The sequence below is a fragment of the Rhincodon typus genome, chromosome 33 (genome assembly GCF_021869965.1).
Source record: "Rhincodon typus isolate 14 chromosome 33, sRhiTyp1.1, whole genome shotgun sequence".
NCBI classification, from domain to species: Eukaryota; Metazoa; Chordata; class Chondrichthyes; order Orectolobiformes; family Rhincodontidae; genus Rhincodon; species Rhincodon typus.
In genome coordinates, this window is record NC_063364.1 from 28,556,979 (window position 1) to 28,568,909 (window position 11,931).

Genomic DNA, 11,931 nt, shown 5'->3' on the forward strand with positions numbered 1-11,931 from the left:
TGCTGCTTGGCCTGCTGTGTTCATCCAGCCCTGCACCTTGTTGTCTCAGATTCTCCAGCATCTGCAGTTCCTACTATCTCATCTTTCAAGAAGCTGTTTTTTGGCAAAGCAGTGGAGATGGATTTGTGACTGGAACCAGCAGGATAAAGGCTTCTCTCAGCCTCTCCAGAAGGAAGAAAAATGCCCAATGACATAACTGATTTTTAAAAGAAGTATCAGAATGCTCAAAGCACAATGGAATTCTTCATTACAGCTGAAAACTCAGCATCAATTAAACAGCTTTGATCTCAGAGTGTCTTTGGAAATGAGGTTTTAGACTATAGACCAAGAACTTTAGACTGTAGATTTCTTTCATCTTTTGTCCTGCACACTATCTCCTTTTAGCCTTGTGCCCATGTGTATTGTATCTTTATTTGCTAACTGCAAGAAAATAATAATCAAATTACTCTTTCTCTCACTCAGGAGAACCTTGTAATTGGCTCCTTGCTGATACAGTTGACTGTGGATAGCTATGTTTTTATTAGAGAGAGGTATTGCCTCACACAGAAAAAAGAATTTGGAAGATTTGGCATGGCTAACTAAGGAGATTGAAAAGACTGGAGCCAATTCACTCTCCTTATGCGCAACCTCCACCTCCGATATCACCCAGCATGTAACATTAAAATTACAACAACTTGCAAAAATACCTCATTAGCTGTAAAACACATCAGGGTGTCTTGAGGTTGAGAGAGACATTTTGGAATTTTTTTTCATTTGCTGCAAGAGAAGGGACACCTGATGCAATGAGATAAATAAATAGGGACGGCACAGTGGCTCACAGTGCCAGGGACCTGGGTTCGATTCCAGCCTCAGGCAACTGTCTGTGTGGAGTTTGCACATTCTCCCCGTGTCTGTGTGGGTTTCCTCCGGGTGCCCCGGTTTCCTCCCAAAGTCCAAAGATGTGCAGGTTAAGTGGATTGGCCATGGGAAATGCAGGGTTACAGGGATAGGGTATGAGGCTGGGTCTACATAGAATCCTCTTTGAAGGATCAGACTTGATGGGCTGAATGGCTTCTTTCTGCACTGTAGGGATACCATGGTTCAAATAAAGTTCCTGAGGATTGTCTAATATTTTAGATGTTTCGGGCTATGGGATTGTGTGGGATTCCAATAGTATTAAGAGTTGTGAGAGCAAGGCTTAAGCTTTGGTATATCAGCCCAGAGATTAGATTAATGCCTCAAAGTCATTAAACAAAAATTGCAATAAATGCTCATCCCTTCCTGATTAGCTTTTGGGGAGTTTTGCTCAATCTGGTGATGCTGGTTACTCATCCCCAGCCAAGATGCAGTGTCATCGCCGTGGATACACGAGTGGAAATCACCAGGCACTCACTTGGCCTGAGTTCAGATGATGCTATAAAGTCGCTTCACTGCGTTTGCTCCCAGCAAATCTCTCGGGATGTGGGGGTGGGAATAACATCCTCTTCTCTATCAGAGATGTCAGGCAGAATTGTGTTTTGTTTTTGAGGTTAAGTGAGTGTGGAGGTAGCTTTGAAGGCAGGAGGTGCATGGTGGCTTAATGGTTAGCACTGCTGCCTCTCAGCGCCAGGGACCCAGTTTGATTCCACCCTTGGGTGACTGTCTATGTGGAGTTTGCACATTCTCCCCGTGTCTGCGTGGGTTTCCTCTGGGTTCTCCGGTTTCCTCCCACAGTCCAAAGATGTGCAGGGTAGGTGGATTGGCCATGCTAAATTGCCCACAGTGTCCTGGGGTGGTTGGGTTAGACATAGGTAATTAGGGGAATAGGTCTGGGTGGGATGTTCTTTGGAGGGGCAGTGTGGACTTGTTGGGCCGAATGGCCTGTTTCCACACTGTAGGGAATCTATGATTCTGCTTGGGGGTCTCTAGTCAGGTTGTTTTTAAAAAACTCATTCCCAGGATGAGGATGCTGCTTGCTCGGCCAGCGTTTATTGTCCATCCCTAATTAATCCCAGTCAAGAATCAGCCACACTGTTGTGGGTCTGGAGTCACAAGTAGTCCAGACCAAGCAAGGATGGCAGTTTCCTTCCCTAAAGGACATTAGTGAGCATTTCCAACAATCAACTTATGGTCATCACCAGACTCTCAACGCCAGATTTTTATAGAATTCAAATTTCATCATCTGTCGGCAGGATTTGAACCCCCCCAAAACATTACTGGGGTCTCTGGATTAGTAGTCTAGTGATAATGCCACTAAGTCATCACCATGTCTGGTACAATTACATTGTTCTCCAATCATTATACATGTGTAAAACAGCAAGGCAGGAAGGAGGGCTCCTCCTGAGGGTTGGCTGGGAGATTAAGGAAGTCTTTGCCAACAGGAAGCCACCTCTGCCAAGTGAAGGCAGCCTGAGGTCCAGAGGAGGATTAGCGTCCGTGGGTGACCGGAGAGAATCTCGCTCCTGGGGTTACCAGGGAACAGAGGACCTGCTGATCTTCACCAGAGGGTGTCTCATTCTATCCTCAATGCTTCGTGTCTGTGAGCATGAGCTCCCATTGTGAGGCTACCACGGCTGTTACACACACGTGCCTGGCATCTCCACTAGAGTGGAGTCGATGTGTGCCACTTCATTGCAGTGGCCAGTGTTACACGGCTGGCACCACAGAGGCACTGCCTGTCATCCATGTGCCAGGGTTTGCACTGGAAGCGCAAAGGAGCTCGGACACACTCACTATCGGCTCACTGACCTCATCACAACCTCCGGTACCTTTCCACCCAAAGCTTACACGGACAAGGACAGAACCATAAAACATGGCTTCAGGATCAACACCTCTCAGGGACACACATTGTGTAAACATTGTGTCTCATTGACTCTCGCTCTTTGCTGACACTAAACCTCATTTCGTTCAGAACCCTCTAACTCCTAACTTTACCCCAAAACCACATTGTAACTGGTGACACACTGAGCTCTGGGGATGATGTCTCTCTCTGTGTCTATCAACACAGGTACAGTGGCGCTGTGCCCTTGTTACTGTCTCTCTATCTGAGATGTACAGCTGAGCATGTGAGTGTGCCCAGCTGGGAGAGAGATGCCTGACCATGAGGCTCCTGAACCCCCTTCAGGGAGAGGCTGTTGAGCTGCTGGGATAGCAGGGGGAAGAGTTGAAGGCTAGATTCGATATTGCTAACCATCCAGCAGGGACATTTCCAATCTGCTGCTCCCAGCCACACATCAAGCAGCAATATCTTAATGACACCTTCAGTAAAGGTCTAACAACTCTCTTTCTGTGGTTCTACACAGCTTTCAGATCCCAAAAAAAGTAGAGCCTCTCCTGCACACTCTGCCTGTGGTCTCTCTCTCCAGCAGCCCTGTGGATCCTGCCTCTGGAGAGGAATGATCCTGAGCCTCAGGGGCCGCACTGTCAGTGCCTTCCCCCCCTGTTCTCCCCCAGCCCCAAAGCCCCTCAATGGGTAATTGATCCAGAGTCAGATGAGGGTCAGATTGTGGTGACAAGGGGTCGGGGGTGGGGGGGGCACTGCCAGGAGGGTGGAGCAGACAAGGTCTCTGCTCTAGACCAGGGGCCCACTACAGTTGCTGGCTGAGCTGACGGAGATGCAGGGACAGCAGGGGAGTATTCAGCAGAGGTGCCAGTGATCATGTGCAGACTGGACCGAGGGCTGGGACAGTCTTGCTCCGAGTCTCTATCCAATGTTGTGACTCCAACATGCACATGGAACAGGTTACTCCCTGACTGTGGAGAGCCCAGGTCCAGCAGAACATAGGAACTCAGAGCAGGAGTAGGCCACTCAGCCCTTCAAATGGTCAACCTCTGCTGCACATGTGAAAGGACCTTCACTCGAGTCACGGATGCATGATCTGATTGGCTGGGTGAGGTGTTATTGCCCACTGAGAGGGAAGAGGAGTGTCAGACAGGGCCCATGGGGATCTCATCCTGGGAAATTCCACAAGTGCCCTGCTGCACCCATCTATTTCAGTCCCTCCTGCCACTGCCCAGCCTGACAGAGTGCTCTCCCAGCTTAACATCGCCAGGAGGTGCCCACTAATATCATATGAGACAATCGGGCAACGCAGTCAACATGTTTCGTCACACTCAGCTGCAGATGCCAAGGTAGCAGTAGGGAGAAGGAAGATTAGACAACACTGAAGTCTTGTTGGGTGCACAGATGTCAACCTTCTGCCCAGCTCCACACTTCGTACAAATACAGCAATTTGTACAACAGTCTCCTGTGGTCCCTTTCAATCTGGTAAAGCGTCTGACTATTTAAGTTTTCCTTGTCACTGCCCTTGTGGGTACTGATATCACTGTGCCAGCTCCCACATGGGCATCATGTACAAACAGTGTTGATGCTGTCCTCCCAGCTGCCCTGTAGGAGGAGCTCTGGTTTGGGAGTCAGCAGCCTATCCCTTCTCTCTCTCCCCTTCTCTCTTCTCCCTTCTCCCTTCTGTCTTCTCCCTTCCCCCTTCTCTCTCTCTCTCTCTTTTTTCTCTCTGTCTCTCCTCTCTCTCTCTGTAATAGAAAAACAATCCTTACAAATTGAAGCCCAACTCCCATATAATAGACTCTGGGTCTATATTCGTTGGAGTTTAGAAGGATGAGGGGGGATCTAATTGAAACTTGCAGAATACTGAATGGCCTGGACAGAATGGATGTTGGGAAGATGCTTCCGTTGGTAGGAGAGACTAGGACCTGAGGGCACAGCCTTAGAGTAAAGGGAAGACGTTTTAGAATGGAGATAAGGAGAAACTTCTTCAGCCAGAGTGTGGTGAATCTATGGAATTCACTGCCATAGAGGGCTGTGGAGGCCAGGTCATTGAGTACATTTAAGACCAAGATAGATAGGTTCTTGATTATCAAGGGGATCAAGGGTTACAGGGAGAAAGCAGGAGAATGGGGTTGAGAAACTTATCAGCCATGATTGAATGGCAGAGCAGACTTGATGGACTGAATGGCCAACTTCTGCTCCTTTGTTTTATGGTCTCATGGCTTTATAATCCTGCAAAACTCTACACTGTTACTCCCCCCGCATGGGGCTGATGTCAAAAGATCAAATGAACTTAACGGCAAGGAATTAGAGGGAGGGAATGCCTCTGCACCATAATAGGCTCATGGTTCTGATTGTTTACATCTGTTAGTGTAACGACATTCTCCACGGAGAACGGGACAGACTGTATTCCATTCCTCTGAAGGGCACCAGGGAATTTGGTAAAGAACGTGTGGCGTGCTGGTTGGGAGGTGCCATACCTGACCCCACGTAGTGTAGTGAGGAGCATCAACCCTGTGGAGATGGTCAGGCACAGCACTGTCCTTTCGGGCATTTACCCAGTCAAGTCCCCTCAGGACCTGGAGTGAGCAGGTTGCCTTCTGAGGAGAGGCTCGGCCTGTATCCAGTGGAGTTTAGTACAGTCAGATGGGATTTAATTGAAACGTTTAAGATCCTGAGGGGCTTGACTGGGTGGATGGTTTCCTTTTGTAGGAAAATCTAGAACGAGGGGCCAGAGTTTGAAAATAAGGGAGTGCCCATTTGAAGCAGTGAGGTGGAAACATTTCTTCTTTGAGATTTTGTGGAATCCCTTTCTCAAAGGAAGTGGGTGCGGAACCTTTTAATATCTTTAAGGCAGAGGTAGATTCTTGATGACCAAGTGGATGAAGGGTTATCGCAGATGTGCAGGAATGTGGAGTTGAGGTTAAAATCAGATCAGCCATGATCTTATTGAATGGTGGAGCAGGCTGGAAGGGCCAAGTGGCCTATTCTAGTTCATTATCCATATGTTTCAATGAAGTCACTTGTGACTTTTCCAAACTCCAGAGGATACAGGCCCAGCTTATTTAGCCTTTCCTCATAAGGCAATCCACTCTCTCCAGTCCTGATCCTAGTGAACTTTCTCTGAACTGCACTGATGTCCTCCTATAAGTAGAGTGACCTGTACTGTGCAGAGTGCAATGTTACCAAATGGATTGGCAGTGTCACTATAAATGGCACACAGCGGGTATGTCCCCTCTACTTGCCTGCCTGCAGGCTAAAGGCCTACAGTGATTGTTGGATGACTGAGGCCTCCTTGCCAGACAGACATGGGCTCTCAGAGGGTCAGCGCCTGGATTTGGTTCACCTCGTACATTCACTGGCACTGAGCAATAGCCGTGCCTGCTGTGCATTTCTTGGCTGAGACCCCACTGCCCGTGTGATATGCTCTGAGTGCTGTCCTGGATGATAGCGAGCTCCTGCAACATGTCCCACAAAGATTCCCGTTCTACACGCACAAGCTGGGAGAAATTTGGAACTCTCTCTTCCACAAACAGCACTGGATGCTGGGTCAGCTGTTAAATGTTTGTCTCTCGAAATTTGTTGAGCAAAAAAAATGAAAGGATATGAGCCAAAGGCTCTTGTAGTTAGACTACGGGTTGGTCATGATCTCATTGAATGGTGGAACAGGCTTAACGGGCTGAATGGCCTACTCCTGTTCCTATGTTCTTGTTGAAACAGATATCTCAAAGTTTATTTGCAGCTATTTACAATCTCACAGACACACACCATCTGAGTTCTGTCCTTGATGATGTTACAGTACATGACCTGACTGATTACTCTGAGAGCGTGACTGTTTACACTGGAAGGTCACGTACCTGTAATTGTCTTAAACCTCCCGGTCTGGCACTAATGCAATCAGGCACCCAGCCCTGGGAAGGTTTCCATTAACACGGTCGCTTCTGCTTCTTTTACAGATGTCATGGCGCCCGCAGTACCGCAGCTCCAAGTTCAGGAACGTCTACGGCAAGGCAGCGAGTCGGGAGCACTGCTTCGACGGCATCTCCATCACCAAGAACGTTCACGACAACCACTTCTGTGCCATTAACCCCAAGTTCCTCGCCATTGTCACTGAGAGTGCGGGAGGAGGGTCCTTTCTCGTCATTCCCCTCGAACAGGTAGGATGTGTTTCCAACGGCGACCAAGAGCCCACAGTAACCGCCTGCCACGTGCGCGATTATAAACAGTGCAATCACTAGCCCAGAGCTCCTTCCACTGACTATCCCCCCAACGCCAGCTCGGCAAAAGGCAACGGTAAATAGATAAATAAAACAGAGAGCGACTTGGGGAAAACTTCCTGATGGTGCAAACATGACTAAATGGTGCCTTGGATGGGAAATGGGGGAGAGGATTGGGACTGGAGCTTCTATTAGAGGGATTACTGCAGCAACAAAATTAGGAGGAGACTAGAGAATGGGGGAGGAGGAAGGGAACGACAAGCTGTTTGATGGGATCTTCCTGTGCGCCATTTTTTTTATTCATTCACAGGATGAAGGTGTCACTGGCTAGGCAGCATTTGTTGTCCATCCCTAATTGCCCCAAAGGGCAGTTAAGAGTCAACCGCATTGCTGTGGGTCTGGAGTCACATGTAGGCCAGACCAGGTAAGGATGGCAGTTTCCTTCCCTAAAGGACATTAGTGAACCAGATGGGTTTTTCCCAACAATCTGCAATGGATTTATGGTCATCATTAGTCTCTTAATTCTAGATTTTTATTGAATTCAAATTCCACCATCTGTCATGGCAGGATTCGAACCCAGGTCACCAGAACATTACCAGGGTCTGTGGATTAACAGTCCAGCGATAACACCACTAGGCCATTGCCTCCTCCAGTGATGGCAGATCAGCAACAGTCTCGTGTTGGGGAGCGAAACTGAAAGATGATGGGGCTCACTGACTGACCCTGAGTTCATCCCCTGTGACAGATCCTTATGACTCCTGTCTGTGAGGGAGGGTAAAAGTCAGGAGGGGTTTTGCTAAAGCTGTACAAGGTATGGGTCAGACCACAGCTGGAATACTGGCTCGGGACCCCTTATCTCAGGAAGGATCCCTCATCTGCCTCTGATAGGGCTCGCTCAGCTGATCCTGGGTTTGAAGGGACTGTCATATGAGGAGAGGTTGAGTAGGTTAGGCCTGTATTCATTGGAGTTTAGAAGAATGAGAGGCAACTTGATAGAAACACATTAGATTCTGAGAGCAATTGACAGAGAGATTGTTCCCCTTGTGGGAGAGTCCACGGCCAGGCGGCATCATCTCAGAAGAAGGGGTTGCAATTTAAGACAGAGATGAGGAGGAATTTCTTCACTGAGGGTAATGAAGCGGTGAAATTCTTTACTGCACAGACTGGGTCATTCAGTAAATTCAAGGTTGATGTGGATAGAATTTTAATCAGGAAGGGAATCAGTGGTTGTGGGGAAAAGGCAGGAAAAGTGGAGTTGAGGATTATCCAATCAATGTTTCAAATCTAATATGACTAAAGTGTCTCAGAGTCATACGGCATGGAAACAGATCCTTTGCTCCAACCAATCCGTGCTGACCATGATCCCAAATTAAACTAACCCCACCTGCCTGCGCTTGGCCTCTATCCCTCCAAACCTTTCTTATTCATGAATTTATCTAAATCTCTCTTAAATGTTGTAACTGTACCCACGTCCCCTCCTTCCTCAGGAAGTTCATTCCACACACGAGCCACTCTCTTTGTCAAAAAAAATTGCCCTTCATGTCTTTTTTAAACCTTTCTCCTCGCAGCTTAAAAATAGAGTGATGTCAGACTAACCTCTGTTTCTCTCTCCTCAGACACTACCTGACCCTGCTGAGTTTCTCCAGCAGTCTCTGGTTTTAGTCGTTGTCAGTTTCCTGGTGAATATTTATCCCTCAATCACCATCAACAAAAGAGCAGGTTCCTTCTGGTGTTTAGCGTGTTGCAGCTTCTACCAGCTTGTTGTTTAAAGGGGTTGGGGTGGTGGGGTCACTGTTTAAAACTCAGGAGGTGTCCATTTAAAACAGAGATGTGGTCATTTGTACCTCTCACAGTGCACAAGTATCTTTAGACACTCTCCTCTTGATCCAGCGCAGTGTTTTTAAGGCAGTGGGCAATAGATTCCCAGTAAACAAAAGGGGGAAATGTTCTTGGTGTAGGTAGATGTATGGAGTTAGACCAGGCATAATCTTATTGAGTGGCAGAACGGACTAGCAGGGTAGAGTGGCCTAGTCCTGCTCCTAATCCGTCTCTGTGCACAAATTGACTGCTGCTTTTCCTGTAATGTTGAGTATTCCTCAAGAAAAGTGCTTCATTGACTCCAGATCTCTGGAGATTTCGGTGGTTGCGAAAGGTGACATACAAATGCAGATCCTTAATTCCAGACGTGCAGCTTTTCCAGGTTTTGTGGGACTGAGAGAAGTAAGGGAAGCAGCTGTTAGCATCACTGTTGATTTGCATTGAAACTTTTTATTAAAACCACACGAAGCCAGGGAACTGCCCGTGTGTCTTACCACGAGAGGAAGGCCTCTTCAGAGTGGCCTATCCACCTACTGGTATAATTTGTGTAACTTCCATTCCATTCAAACCAGCAGGTGAAGAGAGAAGGGTGACAAAGTGGATAGTTTACCCTATCTATTTCTGGCAAGAGGTTGAGAGTTCTGAAGAAGGGTCATTCGACCCAAAACATTAACTCTGTTTCTCTCTCCAGATGCTGCCAGCCCTGCAGAGTTTCTCCAGCACTCTGTGTTTGAGAGTTTCAGCTTTGGAGCAAGGGTTGGTTTTTACACACAACACCGCCACCTTGTGGAAGGGCAATAAATAACAGTCGCATGCTGAACTCCAGCATTTACCCTCCGATCTCAATGGACTTGGAGCCATTATGTTACCAACTCAAGAAATATGGGTAGAGAAGATCTTTACATATTTTTAGCTAATTTATTGTAAAATATTCTCCCCTATTTACACTTTCTGGACAGAACTAACATTAATGCTGTAAAACTGGTCTCCATCAATCAAAATATTTTAGACTGGGTGAGAAGGGGAGAGAGAAGTTCTGGATATCTGTTTCAAATGGCCAACATGAACACGATGGGCTGAGTGGCCACCTCAGCTCTGTGGTTTTAAAAACTAAGCATCTCCATTAGACTTGGTTTTCTTTAGGTGAGGAAGGAAAGAGTCTGCACTTATATAGCACCATTCACAACTTCAGGATATCTCATGCAATTTACAACCAATGAAGTTCTTTTGAAGCATAATCTCTTTTGAAATTGTGGAAGGTTTATATAAAACCCCCTCCCTGGCTGCAGACCCTGCCCTCTCCCAAATACCCTTGCTCTGCCGGTTACAGATCTCCCCTTGTCCTTGTGCTGAATCAGATGAAGTACATCAGTGCCGATCAGTCCACTTTGTGTTCAGATGTAGGGCTCTGCCTGTGATGGTGCTGCAGCTGTCAGTCCTGTCAACTCTACAAGTAACTCCTGACCTCGTATTCCGCACAGCACCAGAGAGTGCAAGAACCCCGCTCATCGCTAATACCGCACCCCCTCCCTGTCTCCACAGACACACAGATTTACTGGTATCCTGCAGCATTCGTTCCTAAAGAGTGATTTTTCACGGGTACAGATGTGTGAATGTGACATTAAATATCTGCTCCCTCTACCCCCTGTGAGGGAGTATCAGGGGTCCCTGTGTCACTGTTTTGTGGGGGTGAGTGTTCCTCAATGGACATCAGATATGAACATAGGATCTGCGCAATGATCTTGTTACTGATTGTGGAATCTTGCTGTGCCTGAATTGGCTGCCACGTTTCCTACTCCCAAACAAGGGGCTACACTTCAGAAGTAGTGTAAAGCGTCCTGGGACATCTGGTATTAGCCGAAGGTGCTTTATAAATTTATATCTTTATTTTCTGTCCAGATGGTCGTTAATCTTACCCAGCCTGAGAAATCCATCTCTTAAATATTTTATTGTTTTAAATTGCCTGCTGGTTGAGGTGAGCCATGGGGGCTGGATACCAAGCTACACCTCATGTGGGTGACACACTCCAGTCTATTTCAGAACGCTGTGCCCCCTCAGTTACAGGCTGTTAGTCTGTGCTGCGCTGTTTTGGAAGCAGCATTAAACTGACGCCCTATCTATCCTGAAAGACAAATGCAAAAACCAAACCATAATACTGGTGTGGCTCAGTGGTTAGCACTGCTGCCTCACAGAGCCAGGGACCCGGGTTTGATTCCACACTCGGGTGACTGGCTGTGTGGAGTTTGCACATTCTCCCCGTGTCTGCGTGGGTTTCCTCCCACAGTCTGAAGATGTGTGGATTGGCCATGCTAAGTTTCCCCCTAGTATCCAGGGATGTGCAGGTGGGTTAGCCATGGGAAATGCAGGGATGGGGCAGGGTGGGAAGCTCTTTGGAGGGTCAGGGCAGATAAATGGCCTCTTTCTGTACTGTTGGAATTCCGTGCAGTTACAAGATAGAGCAGTGAGTTGCCTCCAAAGCCTCGTATGACATTTTACTCATGAACTGACACCACAGAAAGAGATTATTAAGAAGTTTCTGTTTGTAGGATCTTCCTTTATGTCAGTTCGATGCTGTTTTTCCTCCATTATAGCACTGACGCCAGCACTTCATTGGCTGGGAAGGGCTACGCAATGTCCTGAATGAAAGGTGCTACATAAATGCAAGATCTTTGACAGAATCCATTCAGGAGTAACCACCATCTCTTTTTCTTCTGTCTTAGACGGGCCGAATAGATCCTCTTTACCCGAAGGTCTGTGGTCACCAGGGAAATGTTCTGGACATTAAATGGAACCCATTCGTGGACAATGTTCTAGCTTCTTGTTCCGAAGACACTTCCGTGAGTGCAGCAGTCAAAAATATTACAGTCTCGATAAGAAGTTTTTCAACATCACTAATTCATATCGGGGGAACTAAATTTAAACCAAAGTGTAATCACACCTCCTCGATCTGAGGAACACAGACAGGAACTCCCTCTGTGTTGGTCCTAATCTCACAGACAGGATTTACTGCTCTGCCTATTGACCACAGAGAGGGCACAGCAGTTAGAACAGCTTCTGAGCAACTTCACTACTGACACTTCGAGGGAGAGCTGCACTGTCAGAGGGTCAGTACTGAGGGAGTGCCGCACTGTCAGAGGGTCAGTGCTGAGGGAG

General features: G+C 47.4%; 1 protein-coding gene across 1 annotated transcript in view; it reads left to right on the forward strand.

The window, feature by feature from the left end:
- The window catches only part of LOC125486778 (coronin-2B-like), a 104,185-nt gene that overhangs the window by 81,388 nt on the left and 10,866 nt on the right, over positions 1 to 11,931 (forward strand). The window contains exons 2-3 of the mRNA XM_048615756.1: positions 6,700 to 6,900; positions 11,499 to 11,615. Of these exons, the coding sequence (XP_048471713.1) occupies positions 6,700 to 6,900; positions 11,499 to 11,615 (318 nt within the window). The remainder of the gene's footprint in view (positions 1 to 6,699; positions 6,901 to 11,498; positions 11,616 to 11,931) is intronic.